This window comes from Genypterus blacodes, unplaced genomic scaffold (genome assembly GCF_046128005.1).
Source record: "Genypterus blacodes isolate CSIRO-AG114 ecotype Tasmania unplaced genomic scaffold, CSIRO-AGI_Gbla_v1 ptg000309l_1, whole genome shotgun sequence".
NCBI classification, from domain to species: Eukaryota; Metazoa; Chordata; class Actinopteri; order Ophidiiformes; family Ophidiidae; genus Genypterus; species Genypterus blacodes.
Window position 1 is genome coordinate 15,001 of NW_027467098.1, and position 14,698 is coordinate 29,698.

A 14,698-nucleotide genomic window follows, 5' to 3' on the forward strand; every position below is an offset into this window, starting at 1 on the left:
CATCCTCAACGACGAGCACAAGTGAGTCACAGAAGCTCAGATCATCTTCACGGCTCGCTGACTGATCTGAGTCACATCCTCCATGTTGCCCTGCACTCCTCCAGCACAGAGAGACTACATGTGTGTGTTTGTGTGTTTGTGCGCAGGACCACAGCCACCAGGGCCAAAGTGGTGGAGGACTGGACGAGGGACGGAGGCGTGCTGCTGATGGGCTACGAGATGTACCGCCTCCTGTCGCTGAAGAAGAGCTTTGTGGCTGGGAGGAAGAAGAAGAGCAAGAAAACAACGGGACCCGTCGTCATCGACCTGGACGAGGAAGACCGACAGCAGGAGCTGCTGAAGGGTATCCAGAGAGCGCTGGCCCGGCCCGGCCCAGATGTGGTGATCTGTGACGAAGGCCATCGCATCAAGAACTGTCACGCCAGCACATCCCAGGCCCTGAAGAACATCCGGACCCGGCGCCGTGTGGTTCTGACCGGATACCCGCTGCAGAACAACCTGATCGAGTACTGGTGCATGGTGGACTTTGTCCGTCCAGACTTCCTGGGTACGTTTGGCAGATTGCTCCCATGAATCAGTTTCTATGACAACACGCTGCCACGTCACTTTATGACATCTCAGTCCACGAGCTGAAGGTCCTAAAGATTTATTAATATAATGAACATGAACACTTGGTCTCAGGATGAGTGTGTGTGTTTGTCCTCTACATGTCTGTCTTCTGTCTTCTGGTCCTTTACTTTGTGTCTCACGTGTTTCAGGGACACGTCAGGAGTTCAGTAACATGTTTGAGCGTCCCATTCTGAACGGGCAGTGTGTGGACAGCACGTCTCAGGACGTCCAGCTGATGAGGTACAGGAGCCACGTCCTGCACAGCCTGCTGGAGGGCTTCGTCCAGAGGTGAGACCCCCACTCACACCGGAGAACCAAAGATGTTGTTGATGTTGTTTTTGGCAAAGGGAAACCAAAATATGTCTGCGCATCTTCATTCCAGACGAGGCCACGACGTCCTGAAGGACCAGCTGCCCTCTAAAGAGGAGCATGTGATCCTGGTCCGCCTGTCCCCCCTGCAGAGGGCACTCTACACCGAGTTCATGGCTCGCTTCAGAGAGGCGGGAAACAGCGGCTGGCTCAGCCTCAACCCGCTGAAGGCTTTCTGTGTCTGCTGCAAGGTGAGGAGGAGAACATGGTGCTCAGGAGGAGAACATGGCGCTCAGGAGGAGAACACGGCACTCAGGAGGAGAACATGGTGCTCAGGAGGAGAACATGGTGCTCAGGAGGAGAACATGGCGCTCAGGAGGACACAGAGGAGAGGCGTGCTGGTCTGACGCTCTCTCTGCTTTCCTGTAGATCTGGAACCACCCTGACGTGCTGTATGAGGCCCTGCAGAAAGAGAACATGGCCAGCGAGCAGGACCTGGACCTGGAGGACATCACCTCCTCAGGGCCCACGCGGTGCCTGACGGCCCCCAATCTGAAGTCCAAGCCCCTGGAGAACCCAGACCCAATCGGAGGGCTGAGCCTCAACCAGCTGCAGGAGAAAGCAAACCAGGTCATCACATACGAATGGGTAAGAGCAGAACCATAGAAGAACACAGACAGAAGCCTCACTTGACCTTCTGACGCCGTGTGTGAAAGTGTTGCTGATGACAGAAAAGCTTAGATCCTCCTCCTCCTCCTCCTCCCTCCAGGCCAAAGACATCATGTGTGACTACCAGCCCGGCGTGCTGGAGAACTCAGCTAAGATGGTGCTGCTGTTCCATCTGATCGAGGAGAGCGTCAGGAAGGGAGACAAGCTGCTGGTGTTCAGGTGGGACTCCAGATCTTCACCCTCCTCACCCTCGTCTGCCTCATCCTGTTTGATTTACATTCTGGTTTCCGTTTCCTCCTGCAGTCAGAGTTTGTCGACGCTGACGGTGATCGAGGAGTTCCTGGCCAAGCGTCCGGTGCCTCCCTCGCCCGAGACGTGCGGTCAGGACGGAGCCAAACAGAACTGGGTCCGCAACCTCAACTACTACAGTAAGTGATGAAGATGGTGAAGGTCTTAAACATTCAGTCAATCTGTTATATTCATGCATTACTTTTCCTATAATGGCTGGAACATTAAATGTGTGTGTGTGTGTGTGTGTGTGTGTGTGTGTGTGTGTGTGTGTGTGTGTGTGTGTGTGTGTGTGTGTGTGTGTGTGTGTGTGTGTGTGTGTGTGTGTGTGTGTGTGTGTGTGTGTGTGTGTGTGTGTGTGTGTGTGTGTGTGTGTGTGTGTGTGTGTGTGTGTGTGTGTGTGTGTAAGGACTGGATGGGAGCACGACGACTTCAGAGAGAGAAAGACTCATCAACCAGTTCAATGATCCAACCAACACATCAGTGTTGGTCTTCCTGCTGTCTACCAGGTAAAAAACACACACACACACACATCACTTAAATCGTGTCCCAACATCTTCCATTCTTCCATTGGCATGAGCTTCCTGTTTGATTGGATGTAGACCTTTGATCAGCTGTTCTGTCCTCTCCTCCCCCTGTGACCTTCAGGGCCGGCTGTCTGGGCGTGAACCTGATCGGGGCGAACCGCGTGGTCGTGTTCGACGCCTCGTGGAACCCGTGCCACGACGCACAGGCCGTGTGCCGCGTCTACCGCTACGGCCAGAAGAAGCGCTGCCACATCTACAGGCTGGTGTGTGACTTCACCCTGGAGAAGAAGATCTACGACCGGCAGATCTCCAAGCAGAGCATGTCAGGTGAGGAGGAGGAGGAGGAAGGAGAGGTGGAAGAGGAAGGTGAGGAGGGAGAGAATGTTGAGGAAAGAGAGAGAGGAGGGTGAGGAAGGAGAAGAGAAGGAGGAGGGAAAGGAGAACTCTCTCCTGGATCTTTATGGAGATAAAGTTGTACACTGAAGCTTTAGTGATGAAGGTTTGTAGGTTTGTACCTCGTGTTTACATGAAGAACAAATAAATCTTCTTCAGTCATCAGGTGTCACAGACATCCTTCTGTCTGTGTGAATACCCATCAGCCACTGCTGCTTACACTTAGGTCAGCTGGGTCGTGAAGCTGAGAGGCTCTCGTCTAGAACAAAGAGTCTAAAGTGTGAAGCTGAGCCCTGTCAGGTCCCGGTGCTGTGATGTCATGTCTCTGTCTCTGTCTCTGTCTCCGTCCTGCCCTCAGACCGCGTTGTGGACGACCTGAACCCCGTCCTGAACTTCACCCGGAGGGAGGTGGAGTCCCTGCTTCACTTTGTGGAGGAGGAGCCGGCCCCCTCTCAGGTGCAGCTGCAGCCCCGGGGCAGCATGGAGGCCGTCCTCAGGGAGACGCTGCACCTCTATCCTCACCTCATCACCAAGGTAACCCACACGCCCCCGTCTATCTATCCGTACGTTTTGACACCAATCCTCCTGCTCCTCCTCTTGAATCTGACTTGAGTCCGTCCCCTCTCCGTCTCTCCAGGAGGCGTTCCCTCACGAGTCGCTCCTGTTGGACCGCAGGGAGATGAAACTGAGCCGAGCCGAGAAGAAGGCGGCCAAGAAAGGCTACGAGGCGGAGAAGAGGGCGTCTGTCCCCTACACCCGCCCGTCCTACGCCCACTACTACCCCGCCAGCGACCAGAGCCTCACCAACATCCCGGCCTTCAGCCAGAGGAACTGGTGAGAGACGCACAAACATCAGAGGTTTGACTCAGACCACGTAAACAAAGTCACAAACTAAAGCTGATGTTTCCCTCTCAGGCGTCCGCCGCCTCGCACCGAGGACAAGCCGGTGGCCAGCGTGCGGCCGGTCCCGTCCACTCTGGTTCCCAAGATGCCCCGGGAGACGTCTACAGGCTCCGCCCCCGACAACGACTCATCCGGCCTGGGAAGTTTCCCGGTGAGCTGCCTGCAGAAGGCCGGAGTGTTCGTACAGAAGATCGTCACCACTACAGGTACGCACGCCATACAGATGCTATAAGCTCCGCCCCCTCATCACAAGCATACACTCCACTCAGTCTTTGTGTTCCTCCTCCCTTTTAGACATCGTGATCCCAGGAACCAACAACCCGAGCGACGTGCAGGCCAGGATCAGCACAGGAGAGAGCATCCACATCATCAGAGGCACTAAAGGTGAGGAGGCACAGACGAGAGGCAGAGTGAGGCTTTAATGAGTCAGGCTCACAAAGGGTTAATCCTGTCTGTCTGTCCGTCTGCATCAGGGACGTACATCAGGACGTCTGACGGACGGATCTTTGCCATCAGAGCTGCCAACAAGGCCAAGACAGCCGAGGACGGCCCCACAGCGCCCCCCACAGGTGGACTCATGCATGTACTGATCTACACACACCTCTGTGTGTTTGTCTGCTCTCTTTCTCACACACTTCCTCTTCCTGTTTGTTCCTCTCAGACTCTGACGCTCCACCAGAGAAGACCTCAGTCAGTGACAGGAAGCAGCAAGCACCCTGCAACAGTGTGCCCCGCCCCCTTTCACCTGACGGCTCAGAGATCCTTGGCGAGCTTCAGCGTTACGCCGCCGCCGCAGGACCCAAAGCCACCAGTCCGGCTCCTGATGAACAGGAGAGGGCGCCAGAGAGCAGCACAGCTCCTGCTGCACCGCTTCAGGCCAACGGCAGCAGGCTTGGTAACCATGACGCCAACATGGACACAGGTGTGGCTCAGGACCTGAGGATCAGTTCCAAGAGGAAGTCGTCCACGCCGCCCCTGGACGAGCGTACCTGCAAGCAGCCGGCGCTCAGCAAGCGCTCCCTGTCCTCGCTGACCCCCCAGGGCTTCCCCTTCAGCGGGGGCTACGCCGCCCCTCCTCTGGGCCTGAGCCCCTCCATGCTGGGGCCTGTAGGTCAGCCTCTGTACATGGGGGCCGGCCCGCCTTACTTCCAGCCCCCCCATGGTCAACTGGGCGACCCCAGCTTCCTGTACTCTGACCTGTTTGGTTTGGGTGGAGCAGGCCGCGTCCCCTCTTCCTCCTCCTCCTCCTCCTCCTCCTCTGCAGCACCTTCGGCCCCGACCAAAGACCCGGGTCCAGGCGCCCTGCTGCCGTTCATGCTGAGCCCCAGTATGGGGGGCGTGTCCAGGATGCTTCCTCCAGGCTTCCCCCTCTCCTACAGCCAAACCCTGGCCAGCCTCTACGCCGGGTCCATGCTCCCCGGGGGGCTGCCCGGCCCGGCCGCCACCCCTGGCCCGGCCGGAGCCAGCTTCCTCTCCCAGTATCCTCCCACCACCGCCGCCTCCTCCTCATCCTCCCCCTCTTCCTCCTCCCCCCCGCTCAGGTCCGAGGGCCACCGTGGGACGGTGCTGGTGGAACACGGAGGGAACTTTGGCAGCACCGGCAGCTCAGATGGGGACGATGATGATGATGATGATGTCATCGAGGTGACGGGGCAGTAACAGTGATGCTGATTGGTTGAGCAGGTTTGGATCAGTTTCACGTTGGTTGAATAAGGTGGCATCCTATTGGCCGTCTGCCAGCGAGGCTGCGAGTCCTGCTGAGCTGCACGTGTGTCCGCCACTGGGAGGAGAACCAGAGAGGAAGACGAGGGACGATGAGCTTCCAAGTTTCTGTCCCATACTGACATTTAAACTCTGAACCACTGGATCCAGGACTGCTGAGTGTGGACCTGCAGTGACCACAAACCACCACTAGAGGCACTGTGGACTTTAGAGATTCCATTTCTGCAGCTTCATTAGTCGTCGGAGAGTTTTTGCTTTTTTCCAGCTCATGAATTCAACCTGCTGGAGGCTTTGAGAGGAGCTGAGTGTTAGTTTGATTACTCAGCTGTAACTTAAACTGGTGTTTGCTGATTGTCTGGTGTTGCTACTGAATTTGTGTTTGATGATAGAGGAGCTTAGAGCTTCTGACTGAACTCCTTACTTCACTGCCAGGTCGGAGGGATTGTATGTTTGTGTTCTTGCAAAAATAATCAACAAAAAAAGTTGGGATCATCTTGTTGTAATATTAGCAGCAAAAGAAGTGGAACGAGGCTCGCCGGTAATCAGGTGAGAGGCGATGACGGCGACCTCAACACTCAAATCAAAGAATGTAAGCTTATGGTGATGCCTTCAGACCAGGAGATTCATATCCAGGCCTCATGTGGGACCATCTGATCCTTCTCTGCATATTTTGTATTTATGTATTCTCTGATTTTTATCCACAAAAAAGTACAATGATTGCCTGACAGCCAGTTGAGCCTGGAGAACCTGCTTGGAGCGCCGTGCTCCTCATAGCGGAGAAGCACGCCACTGAAATGCCTTTTTGCCTCCATCTCTCTGAATGTGAGTAGAGACTTCGAGCAGTAGCCACAGGGGGGCACGTTAACACGTTAACCACCCCTATTCTGACAACAGAGCTCTGATTGGTCAGTTGATGCCACAAAACGGCTGCACAGAACTTGTAGGACTCCTTTTCTTCCCCATGATTGGGTTCGTCTGTATCGGCTGCAGACTTCTGCTCTGCCCGACCTCCTGTCAGAATACGGAGGGGCGGGGGTACAGCGCCCCCCCCCCCCCCCCCCCCCCCCCCCAAAAAAACTAACCGGGCTCTCCAGGTTAACCGTGGCCGCTCGAAGTCCCTAATGTGAGAGAGGAGAGGTGAAGAGAGAGAGACGCTCTGAGTCTCACCCACAGTCTGACTGTAGCCTAACATGATGCAAAACACACACGGAAGCCTATACACTATAAACTGTCTGTGTCCATAGCAACCGCAGAGGAATGAAGCTTACAGTTCTGATTGTCGGTCACGCTGGTGTCGTCATTGTGTTTGTTGTTGTGTGTGTGTGTTGTGTTCTCCAGGAAATGTAACAAAAAACTCAGACTCTGCTTGTTAACTTGTTCCACCAGTTTTGTATCATTTTGTGATTTAAGGTCGGAAAACCAAACGGACGTAGAGACGCTCTGTCTGCCAAAAAATAGGAAAAGCACCAACGCATCATCAACACACCTGGATCATAGGAGTGAACCGATGCAATCAGGTGTGTAAATATGATTGAGTGAGTGAGAGAGAGAGAGAAAGAGAGAGAGAGACTCCTCACCTGCTGCTCTGTGACATTGCAACGTGTAAAATGTCTATCAGTCACAATCGATGGACGCTCTACGAAAACGCCTGAATGTAAATTGACCGTTTATTGAAATGGAGACAAATCCACCAAATCCGTCTCATCAATAACCTGGTGGTGAAGCTCCTCCTCCTCCTACACGGCTGTGACACGTTTCCTCTTCATCTATTCCTTCATACTGAAACGACTCGTTTACTTCTGTTGTTTTCTCTTTTTACAATGTCTGAATTTACCAAATTTATTTATTTATGATGGTGCATATTTATTCATTTGTATTTTTTTACTTTTTTTGGGGTTTTTTTTGGTTGCGATTCAGCATGTTTAAGTTTTTTATGCTTATTTCTGTCTGCAGGAAACACTTGTTTTCTTTTGTCTGTTTGTTTTTGCAAAGTGACGATCTACCCGTCTGACCCAGCGTGTGGACCGACCGGCTCCTCAGAGCGCCTGTGAAGCTTCAGGAGCTTCATGGTCACACTGAAACACGCCGCTGCCCTGATTCCATGAAATTCCAAAGCATCCAATAGGAAAACTCACAAGAGATCCCAACCTCTAGCTGGTTTCCTGTGAATCAGGCTCATTCAGGAGCAGTAGGTCAGACGCTGAGGCAGAACATAGAGAACTTGAAGAGCAGAGTCACCAGGTTCTTCATCATCCGGATGTTTCCATCCTGGTGACAGTGACTGTCCTCTGATCGGACTGCGGTTTGTCCCACTGATCTTTGATTTCACAGCTTTCTACTTGAATTTTTCATATTTATTTATACGAATCGACCGAGTCGGGCGAAGTGGGCCCGACTGCCTGAATTCCATTTTAGCGGAGGAGGAGAAAGCAGCTGCTGTGTGAGGAGCGACTCCATCACAGCTGAAGCCTGTTTGTGTCCTTTAGAGAACCTGTATGACTTTAAAATTCCTTTTTTTTCTTTTTTGTAGTTTGTAAATAAAAGGAAACATGTTCAAAGTTGGATTATTCTGTTTTCCTTTTGTTGTGGCAAGTCTCTTTTTCCTACAACATCACATAAACACAGGGTGTATTCTATACTGACTCATTACATTACATTACATCAACGCTTTTATCCAAAGCGACTTCCAATAAGTGCGTTCAACATGGGTAGATAAAAGAACTTCAGGTCACAAGAAATCGTAAGTGCATTTCCTTCCAAAACCAACAGCTAAGAGCATAACTAGTGATTCATGAATATAAGCTGTTTGAACCACATGAAGAAGAGTGAGAACTGCCTGGGATCACAGCAGAGGGTTAAAGCAGATAAATGCTCAAAGGTGTTTTTATTACTTCAACACATTGTCTACCATAATGGGAATGCAACTTCAACCCTCCCCTCATATTGCCATCTTCGGTACCCCATCTGACTCACGCCAATTTAACACCTCACAAAAGGAAATTATCATGTTTACCTCTTTGCTTGCTCGACGCCGCCTGCTCCTGCATTGGAAATCCCTCACCCCTCCCTCTATTTCACAATGGCTGAAGGACACAATGTATTTTCTTAAACTGGAGAAAATCATCTACACTATGAGGGAGGGGCCACACTGATAAGTTCTATCAGAGATGGCAACCACTCCTCTCTTACTTCACAGATCTACAGGCTCTGCCAGACCAGTGACTGAAAACCCAACAGTTCCTTTTAAATATTTATTTTACATCCCAGGTGGGCCAGGACAGGGTTGTGTGACTGTGGGGTTGGGTTGGGTCTCTGGGTGGGATGTCCTCTCTTTGATTGGTTTTGTTTTTCTCTCTTCTCTCCTTCTCTTTGCCACAGCCAATGATGCCATTTGTATTAGCCTACATTGTTGTTTGACATCATCCTGAGAACTCATAGGGTAAACTGTGTTTACCCTATGAGATCATTGCAATTTCAATTCTACCTCAGGGTCTATGTATAAAGTTTAACAACAACAATAGTATTAATAATACAACCTTCCTTCTTTCTCTCCCTTTTTTTACACTCATGATCCCAGACAAAAATTTGACGGGCGTGACTTCATTACGTCTCAGACTGACACGCCTTTATTTAGGTAGCAGCCATGCAACCTCAATATTTGATTCCATGTACTGCTTGGCTCCCAAAGCAACGCCTGGGGTTGTGGCCCCGCTGTTGGTGAACTACGTGAAGGTTTCTGCAGCAAATTAAGAAGAAGAAACTTTATTGGGTCAAATCACATGCAAACACGTCAATCTGAAATGTGTCTTGTGTGCCTCTCCTACACACACACACACACACACACACACACACACACACACACACACACACACACAATTACAGAGGGGTCAACGCAGGGCAGCCATGATCCGGAGCCCATTGGGCAGCTTTGGGGGTTCGGTCCCTTGCTCAAAGGCACCTGTGCCCGTGGAGGCAAACTGGCATCTCTGCAGCTGCCAGTCCACTCTCTTGGTCCATATGGGACTCGAACCAGCGACCCTCTGGTTCCCCCCAGTGTTGGGGGGCGAGCTGCTTTGGGCCCTTAAAATGCCAGAGCCACCCCTGCGTGAAGCGAAGAGATTGACTTGTGAACTCTATTTCCCAACATGCATTGCGTTTGCGACGTTGCGTGACTTGACTGTTTTTCACCGCCTGTTGATGACGCTGGCAGGCGGCGCAGGTCAGTCGTAGCTGCCGAGTATCGGAGGAGGAGGACCGGACAGATCTCACTCTTTTCCCCGCTGCGCTGCTCTCCAGGGGCGGAAGAAAGACGTTCAACCAACCGGGAGAAGTTTATGGAGCGTCACGGGCGCGCGAGCTACTCGCCGGCGGATTTTGTTCCCACGAGCGTCTCCGGTTTTGTTTTGGAGGCCTTAAGCTAGCTGCGGGAGATCCTCGGACTAGCCCGGCGGAGCGTCTGGACCGGACCGGACCGGACCGGACCGCACCGGAACGCCGCTGACGGAGTGTGTCGAGCAGGTTTGACGTGACGTTCGCCGGCCCGTGTGGTCACCGAGCAGAGACGTAGCTCGGTGGCGGACACGAAGCAGGAACTCGGGCTCTGACAGCGAGTTAGCGCTAGCCGCTAACCTGCCCGGATCTGTGTTTGTTCTGCGTGTTTACCTGCCGCCGCCCGCCTGCTGCCGGGACTCGAGCCGCACCGCAGACCCGTCTGGTCCGGCTGAAGGTCGCGATCTTAGCAGCTAAAGCAGGTGTGTCTCTTCCTGCCGGGGGGCCCTGGTCAAAGGTGGACCTCCTCTGGATGAGCCGTGCGGGCGTGGATGTCGTCAGGACTCGCAGGTGTCTGCAGCTCTGCGTGGCCCTGATCCTCTCACCCCAGCTCTCCTGAAGGACCCCCTCAGAACCCGGCCCAGGATGAATCGTTACCTGCCCGTGGCCCGGCAGCACTTCCTGTCTGCCCTCGCCAGCACCAGTGTGGTGGTGAAGTCCATCAGCGCCGTGGTGGTTGTGCTCTACCTGATCTCCTGGCTCGTGGACACGCCCTACGCCCTGGGTGTGACTCCGGGGTACCTGTTCCCCCCCAACTTCTGGGTCTGGACTCTGGTGACCCATGGTCTGGTGGAGCAGCACCTCTGGGGTGTGGCAGCCAATGTGGGCGTGATGATGAGCTGCGGGCGCCTGCTGGAGCCTCTGTGGGGCGCTCTGGAGCTCCTCATCTTCTTCGCGGTGGTGAACGTCTCTGCGGGGCTCCTGGCCGGCCTCGCCTACCTCCTCACCTATGTGGCCACCTTTGACCTGAACTTCCTATTTGCCGTGCACATCCACGGAGTCGCCGGGTTCCTGGGAGGGGTCCTGGTGGCTCTGAAGCAGACCATGGGGGACACCACGGTGCTCAGGGTGCCTCAGGTGAGACCCAGGGGGGGGTTTGGAATGGAGAGGAGCCGGTTTATGAGTGTGTGTGTGTGTGTGTGTGTGTGTGTGTGTGTGTGTGTGTTTTTTGATTCCTGCTGGATCTTCATCTGCTCCCTCTGGAGGTTCTGAGTCCTCTTGAAGCTGCTCAGGTTCTTCTTTGTTCCTCAGCTCATTCCAGCTGCTTCTGAAAGATCTCTGCTGCTCTGTTCTCTGCTCTCTGCTGCTCTGCTCTGTCCTCTGTCCTCTGCTCTGTTCTCTGCTCTCTCCTCTGTAAGGGAGACACCTTTTTGTGTCTGTGTGCATTTGGCAGTCAAATCATGCTGAGTGACAACATGTCTCCTCTGGTCCTGACTCCCTGTGAGCGCCGTGACTCAGTCCTCAGGAGACACAGAGCATCAGCTGGAATGTGTGAGCGTCACATCACTTTGCTGCCGGTGTATTTGACCTTTGACCTCAGGAGCTCCACGTGTAAACCAGCTCTGCTCTGTGTGTGACTCTGACCTCTGACTCTCACTCTCTGACCCCTGGCTCTCACTCTCTGACCCCTGACTCTCACTCTCTGACCCCTGGCTCTCACTCTCTGACCACCGTCTCTCACTCTCTGACCCCTGACTCTCACTCTCTGACCACCGTCTCTCACTCCCTGACCCATGGCTCTCACTCTCTGACCACCGTCTCTCACTCTCTGACCCATGGCTCTCACTCTCTGACCACCGTCTCTCACTCTCTGACCCCCGACTCTCACTCTCTGACCCCCGACTCTCACTCTCTGACCCCCGACTCTCACTCTCTGACCCATGGCTCTCACTCTCTGACCCCCCGTCTCGTTTCAGGTGCGACTCAAAGCAGCCCCGGCTCTGGTCCTGTTCCTGCTGGCCTTGCTCCGCCTGTCCGGCCTGCTGGAGAGCTCCGCCCATCTGGCGGCGTACAGCCTGGGCGCTCTGTCCGGCTGGGTCTACCTGCGTTTCTACCAGAGGCACAGCCGGGGCCGCGGCGACATGTCGGACCACTTCGCCTTCGCCAGCTTCTTCCCCGAGGCGGTGCAGCCGGCCGTGGGCCTGCTAGCCGGACTCGTCCACGCTGCCCTGGTGAAGGTGAAGGTGTGCAGGAAGATGGTGAAGAGGTACGACGTGGGAGCGCCGACCTCCATCACCATCAGCCTCCCTGGGACCGACCCACAGGACGCAGAGAGGAGGAGGTGAGGCCACGCTTACATCAACACCGCCCCTAACACACACACACACTCACTCACTCACTCACTCACTCACTCACTCACTCACTCACTCACTCACTCACTCACTCACTCACTCACTCACTCACTCACTCACTCACACACTCACACACACACACCGTTGTAGTTAATCAACACCATCACACACACACACACACACACACACACTGTGTGTGTGAGAGAGATTATCACTCTCTAATTGCAGCTCAGATTTGTTCCCGCTCTTTAGTTCTTCAGCTCTTTGAATCTGTCCCTCCATCTCCTAGACAACTGGCCCTGAAGGCGCTGAACGAGCGTCTGAAGCGTGTGGAGGATCAGTCGGCGTGGCCCAGCCTGGACGACGAGGAGGACGACGACGAAGACGAGGTGAGGGCCGACACGCAGCCGCTCCTCCCTGGGGGCCGCGACGCCTCCGGCCCCTCCTCCTCCGGGACAAAGTCGGCGGGGGGGCCCGTAGGCGCCTCCCTCTCCTCCTCGTCCTCGTTGTCGCACAGCGCTGGCTCGTTGTCTGCGGGCGGAGCGCAGCACCCAGAGTCCAGCATCATCAGCTTCGAGGACGCGCCGTCCAGATTGTAACGCAGCGAGCGCTCCTGTACAGATCTGCACTTTGATCGCTGCCACCGGCAAGTATCCCAGTGCACTCAGCGTCACTAACACACACACACACACACACACACACACAGACACACACACACACACAGTATCTACGACCCGGTCACACACACACATAACACTCTTTATCAGCGTCAGCGTGAAGCCCAGGCCAGCGTCGGCGTGTTGACCTGTAGGGGGCGACGCTCACAGCTCAGACACGTTGTTGTAGGAGAGCAAACCGGATCGTCACGTCTTCTCTTCCATCCTGCGTACGAGCCAAAGTCATCCAGAACCCCGGTCCAGGGTCTGGGCTCGCTCCTCTGCTTCTTCTGTCTCCTTCTCTTACTTTCTAAATAAATGATCCACTTGGTTGTACACTGATCGGTCTGTACGTCTTTGAGGGGATAGAGGGGCAGAGACTCCACACAGTCACTGAGCGGCACCAGAGCAGCACCAGAGCAGAGTGTGTTGGGTCAGATGGGGTCAGAGTAATGAACCGGGCCTGGAGGGGACCCGTGTGCTGGACCCGTGTGCTGGACTACAGGACCTCCTTCTGAACCTTAATGGACTTTGATCCCAAACTACAAGATGAGAGGAAGAGCCGGGGGAGGAGAATGTTCTGGATTGGATCAGATCTTCTTCCTGCCTGTGATGTTTCTCTGGAAGCCATCAGGCGGTGAAATGGGCTGCGACCCCTCATGGTTATTTTGAGTGTTATTATTTTTAGGGTTGTTTTTTTTTTTCAATTCAACGTTCAAATCAAACTTTGTGTTTCCCGTGTTCTGTCTGTGTGTGCATCACTAAACTGCTCTCATGTTCTGTGAGACGTGTTCCCATCACGGTGGCGAGTGGGGGGGCGGGGCTTATGAGCTCTAATCTGACAGGGAAACGACACAGAAATAAGATTGCGAGTCTTTATCCACATCTGTTATGTTTTAATGACCTCTGCCAAGGTGTGTGTGTGTGTGTGTGTGTGTGTGTGTGTGTGTGTGTGTGTGTGTGTGTGTGTGTGTGTGTGTGTGTGTGTGTGTGTGTGTGTGTGTGTGTGTGTGTGTGTGTGTGTGTGTGTGTGTGTGTGTGTGTGTGTGTGTGTGTGTGTGTGTGTGTGTGTGTGTGTGTGTGTGTGTGTGTGTGGCCAAATAAGGTTCTAGTAGACGTTCTGTGACTTCAGGTTGTTGGTTTCAATTTTTATTTAAAGCTTGTTTTTAGGCCCTAGACCATCCAGTGAACACAGGACTAAGCGTTTCCAAGGTCAAAGGGTCAGCTGATCAGAGCCCCAGTAGATGCAGGTGTGAGATGTTTAGTGTTGCACTGCAGCGGCGTTTCTGTTCTTTTAGTTTCCCTGTCATTGCATCACAACATCAACAATGGGCCAAATGTCTGATTGAACCCAGTGTGTCAGATATGACTCACTGTCATCCTTATTCTGCTGATGATGATGATGGACCAGTCATAAAGGAGCAGGATAGCATTAGGTGTGTGTGTGGCAGAATGAGTCAATCACTCGGCCACACGGGTGACTGGGTGATTGATCAATAATCCAGTCCCAATCATCTGAAATGCATCGAGGTGGCGTTTGACATGGAAACATGTATTATAAGTGGTGCTGACAGCCGTATGATGAAGTGTCATGATGCTTTTATTTTGGTAAGCTGGCTTTATTTTGAATGGGTGGAGATTTGTTTTTCTCAATGACTGACTGTATTTACATGAAGCAGAGCAGAGGAAGGCTTTGACTCGTTTCTGTCTGTGGTCCTGAGCTCAGTCTCCTCCTCCTCCTCCTCCTCGTCCAGACACCAGGAACATCGCAGCGTCTCAGCTCACTAACTGTCAGCTTCATTAGAACGACCCAGCCACACACTGAGCTCACACACACACACACACACCTGTCCAGGTAGAGCAGTCACCGGCCTGCAGATACTGTAGCTCTGGATGTGAAGGTCAATCAAGTTTGGTCAAATATTGACGTTGGGGAAACACTAGACTGCAGTACAGGAGGAGAAGAGTGTTTACCTCTGTGGACAAGTGAGGCCTGATGGAG

General features: G+C 53.4%; 2 protein-coding genes across 2 annotated transcripts in view; both read left to right on the plus strand.

Annotated features, from left to right (window-relative positions):
* Positions 1 to 5,549, plus strand: part of LOC142988271 (helicase ARIP4-like) — a 15,099-nt gene extending 9,550 nt beyond the window's left edge. Inside the window, exons 7-21 of the mRNA XM_076137392.1 lie at positions 1 to 21; positions 147 to 547; positions 759 to 897; positions 992 to 1,169; positions 1,348 to 1,566; positions 1,688 to 1,806; positions 1,891 to 2,015; positions 2,285 to 2,384; positions 2,524 to 2,729; positions 3,154 to 3,329; positions 3,433 to 3,629; positions 3,711 to 3,904; positions 3,993 to 4,082; positions 4,172 to 4,267; positions 4,360 to 5,549. The exon at positions 1 to 21 is cut by the window's left edge and continues 113 nt beyond it. Coding sequence (XP_075993507.1) covers positions 1 to 21; positions 147 to 547; positions 759 to 897; positions 992 to 1,169; positions 1,348 to 1,566; positions 1,688 to 1,806; positions 1,891 to 2,015; positions 2,285 to 2,384; positions 2,524 to 2,729; positions 3,154 to 3,329; positions 3,433 to 3,629; positions 3,711 to 3,904; positions 3,993 to 4,082; positions 4,172 to 4,267; positions 4,360 to 5,357 — 3,259 coding nt within the window. The 3' untranslated portion in view covers positions 5,358 to 5,549. The remainder of the gene's footprint in view (positions 22 to 146; positions 548 to 758; positions 898 to 991; positions 1,170 to 1,347; positions 1,567 to 1,687; positions 1,807 to 1,890; positions 2,016 to 2,284; positions 2,385 to 2,523; positions 2,730 to 3,153; positions 3,330 to 3,432; positions 3,630 to 3,710; positions 3,905 to 3,992; positions 4,083 to 4,171; positions 4,268 to 4,359) is intronic.
* A 4,072-nt stretch (positions 5,550 to 9,621) lies between these two features.
* On the plus strand, positions 9,622 to 13,038 carry tmem115 (transmembrane protein 115). The gene is made up of 3 exons (XM_076137400.1): positions 9,622 to 10,826; positions 11,666 to 12,030; positions 12,330 to 13,038. The coding sequence occupies exons 1-3, from the start codon at positions 10,335 to 10,337 to the stop codon at positions 12,637 to 12,639; spliced, it is 1,167 nt and encodes a 388-aa protein (XP_075993515.1). The 5' UTR covers positions 9,622 to 10,334; the 3' UTR covers positions 12,640 to 13,038.
* The last annotated feature ends 1,660 nt before the right edge of the window (positions 13,039 to 14,698 follow it).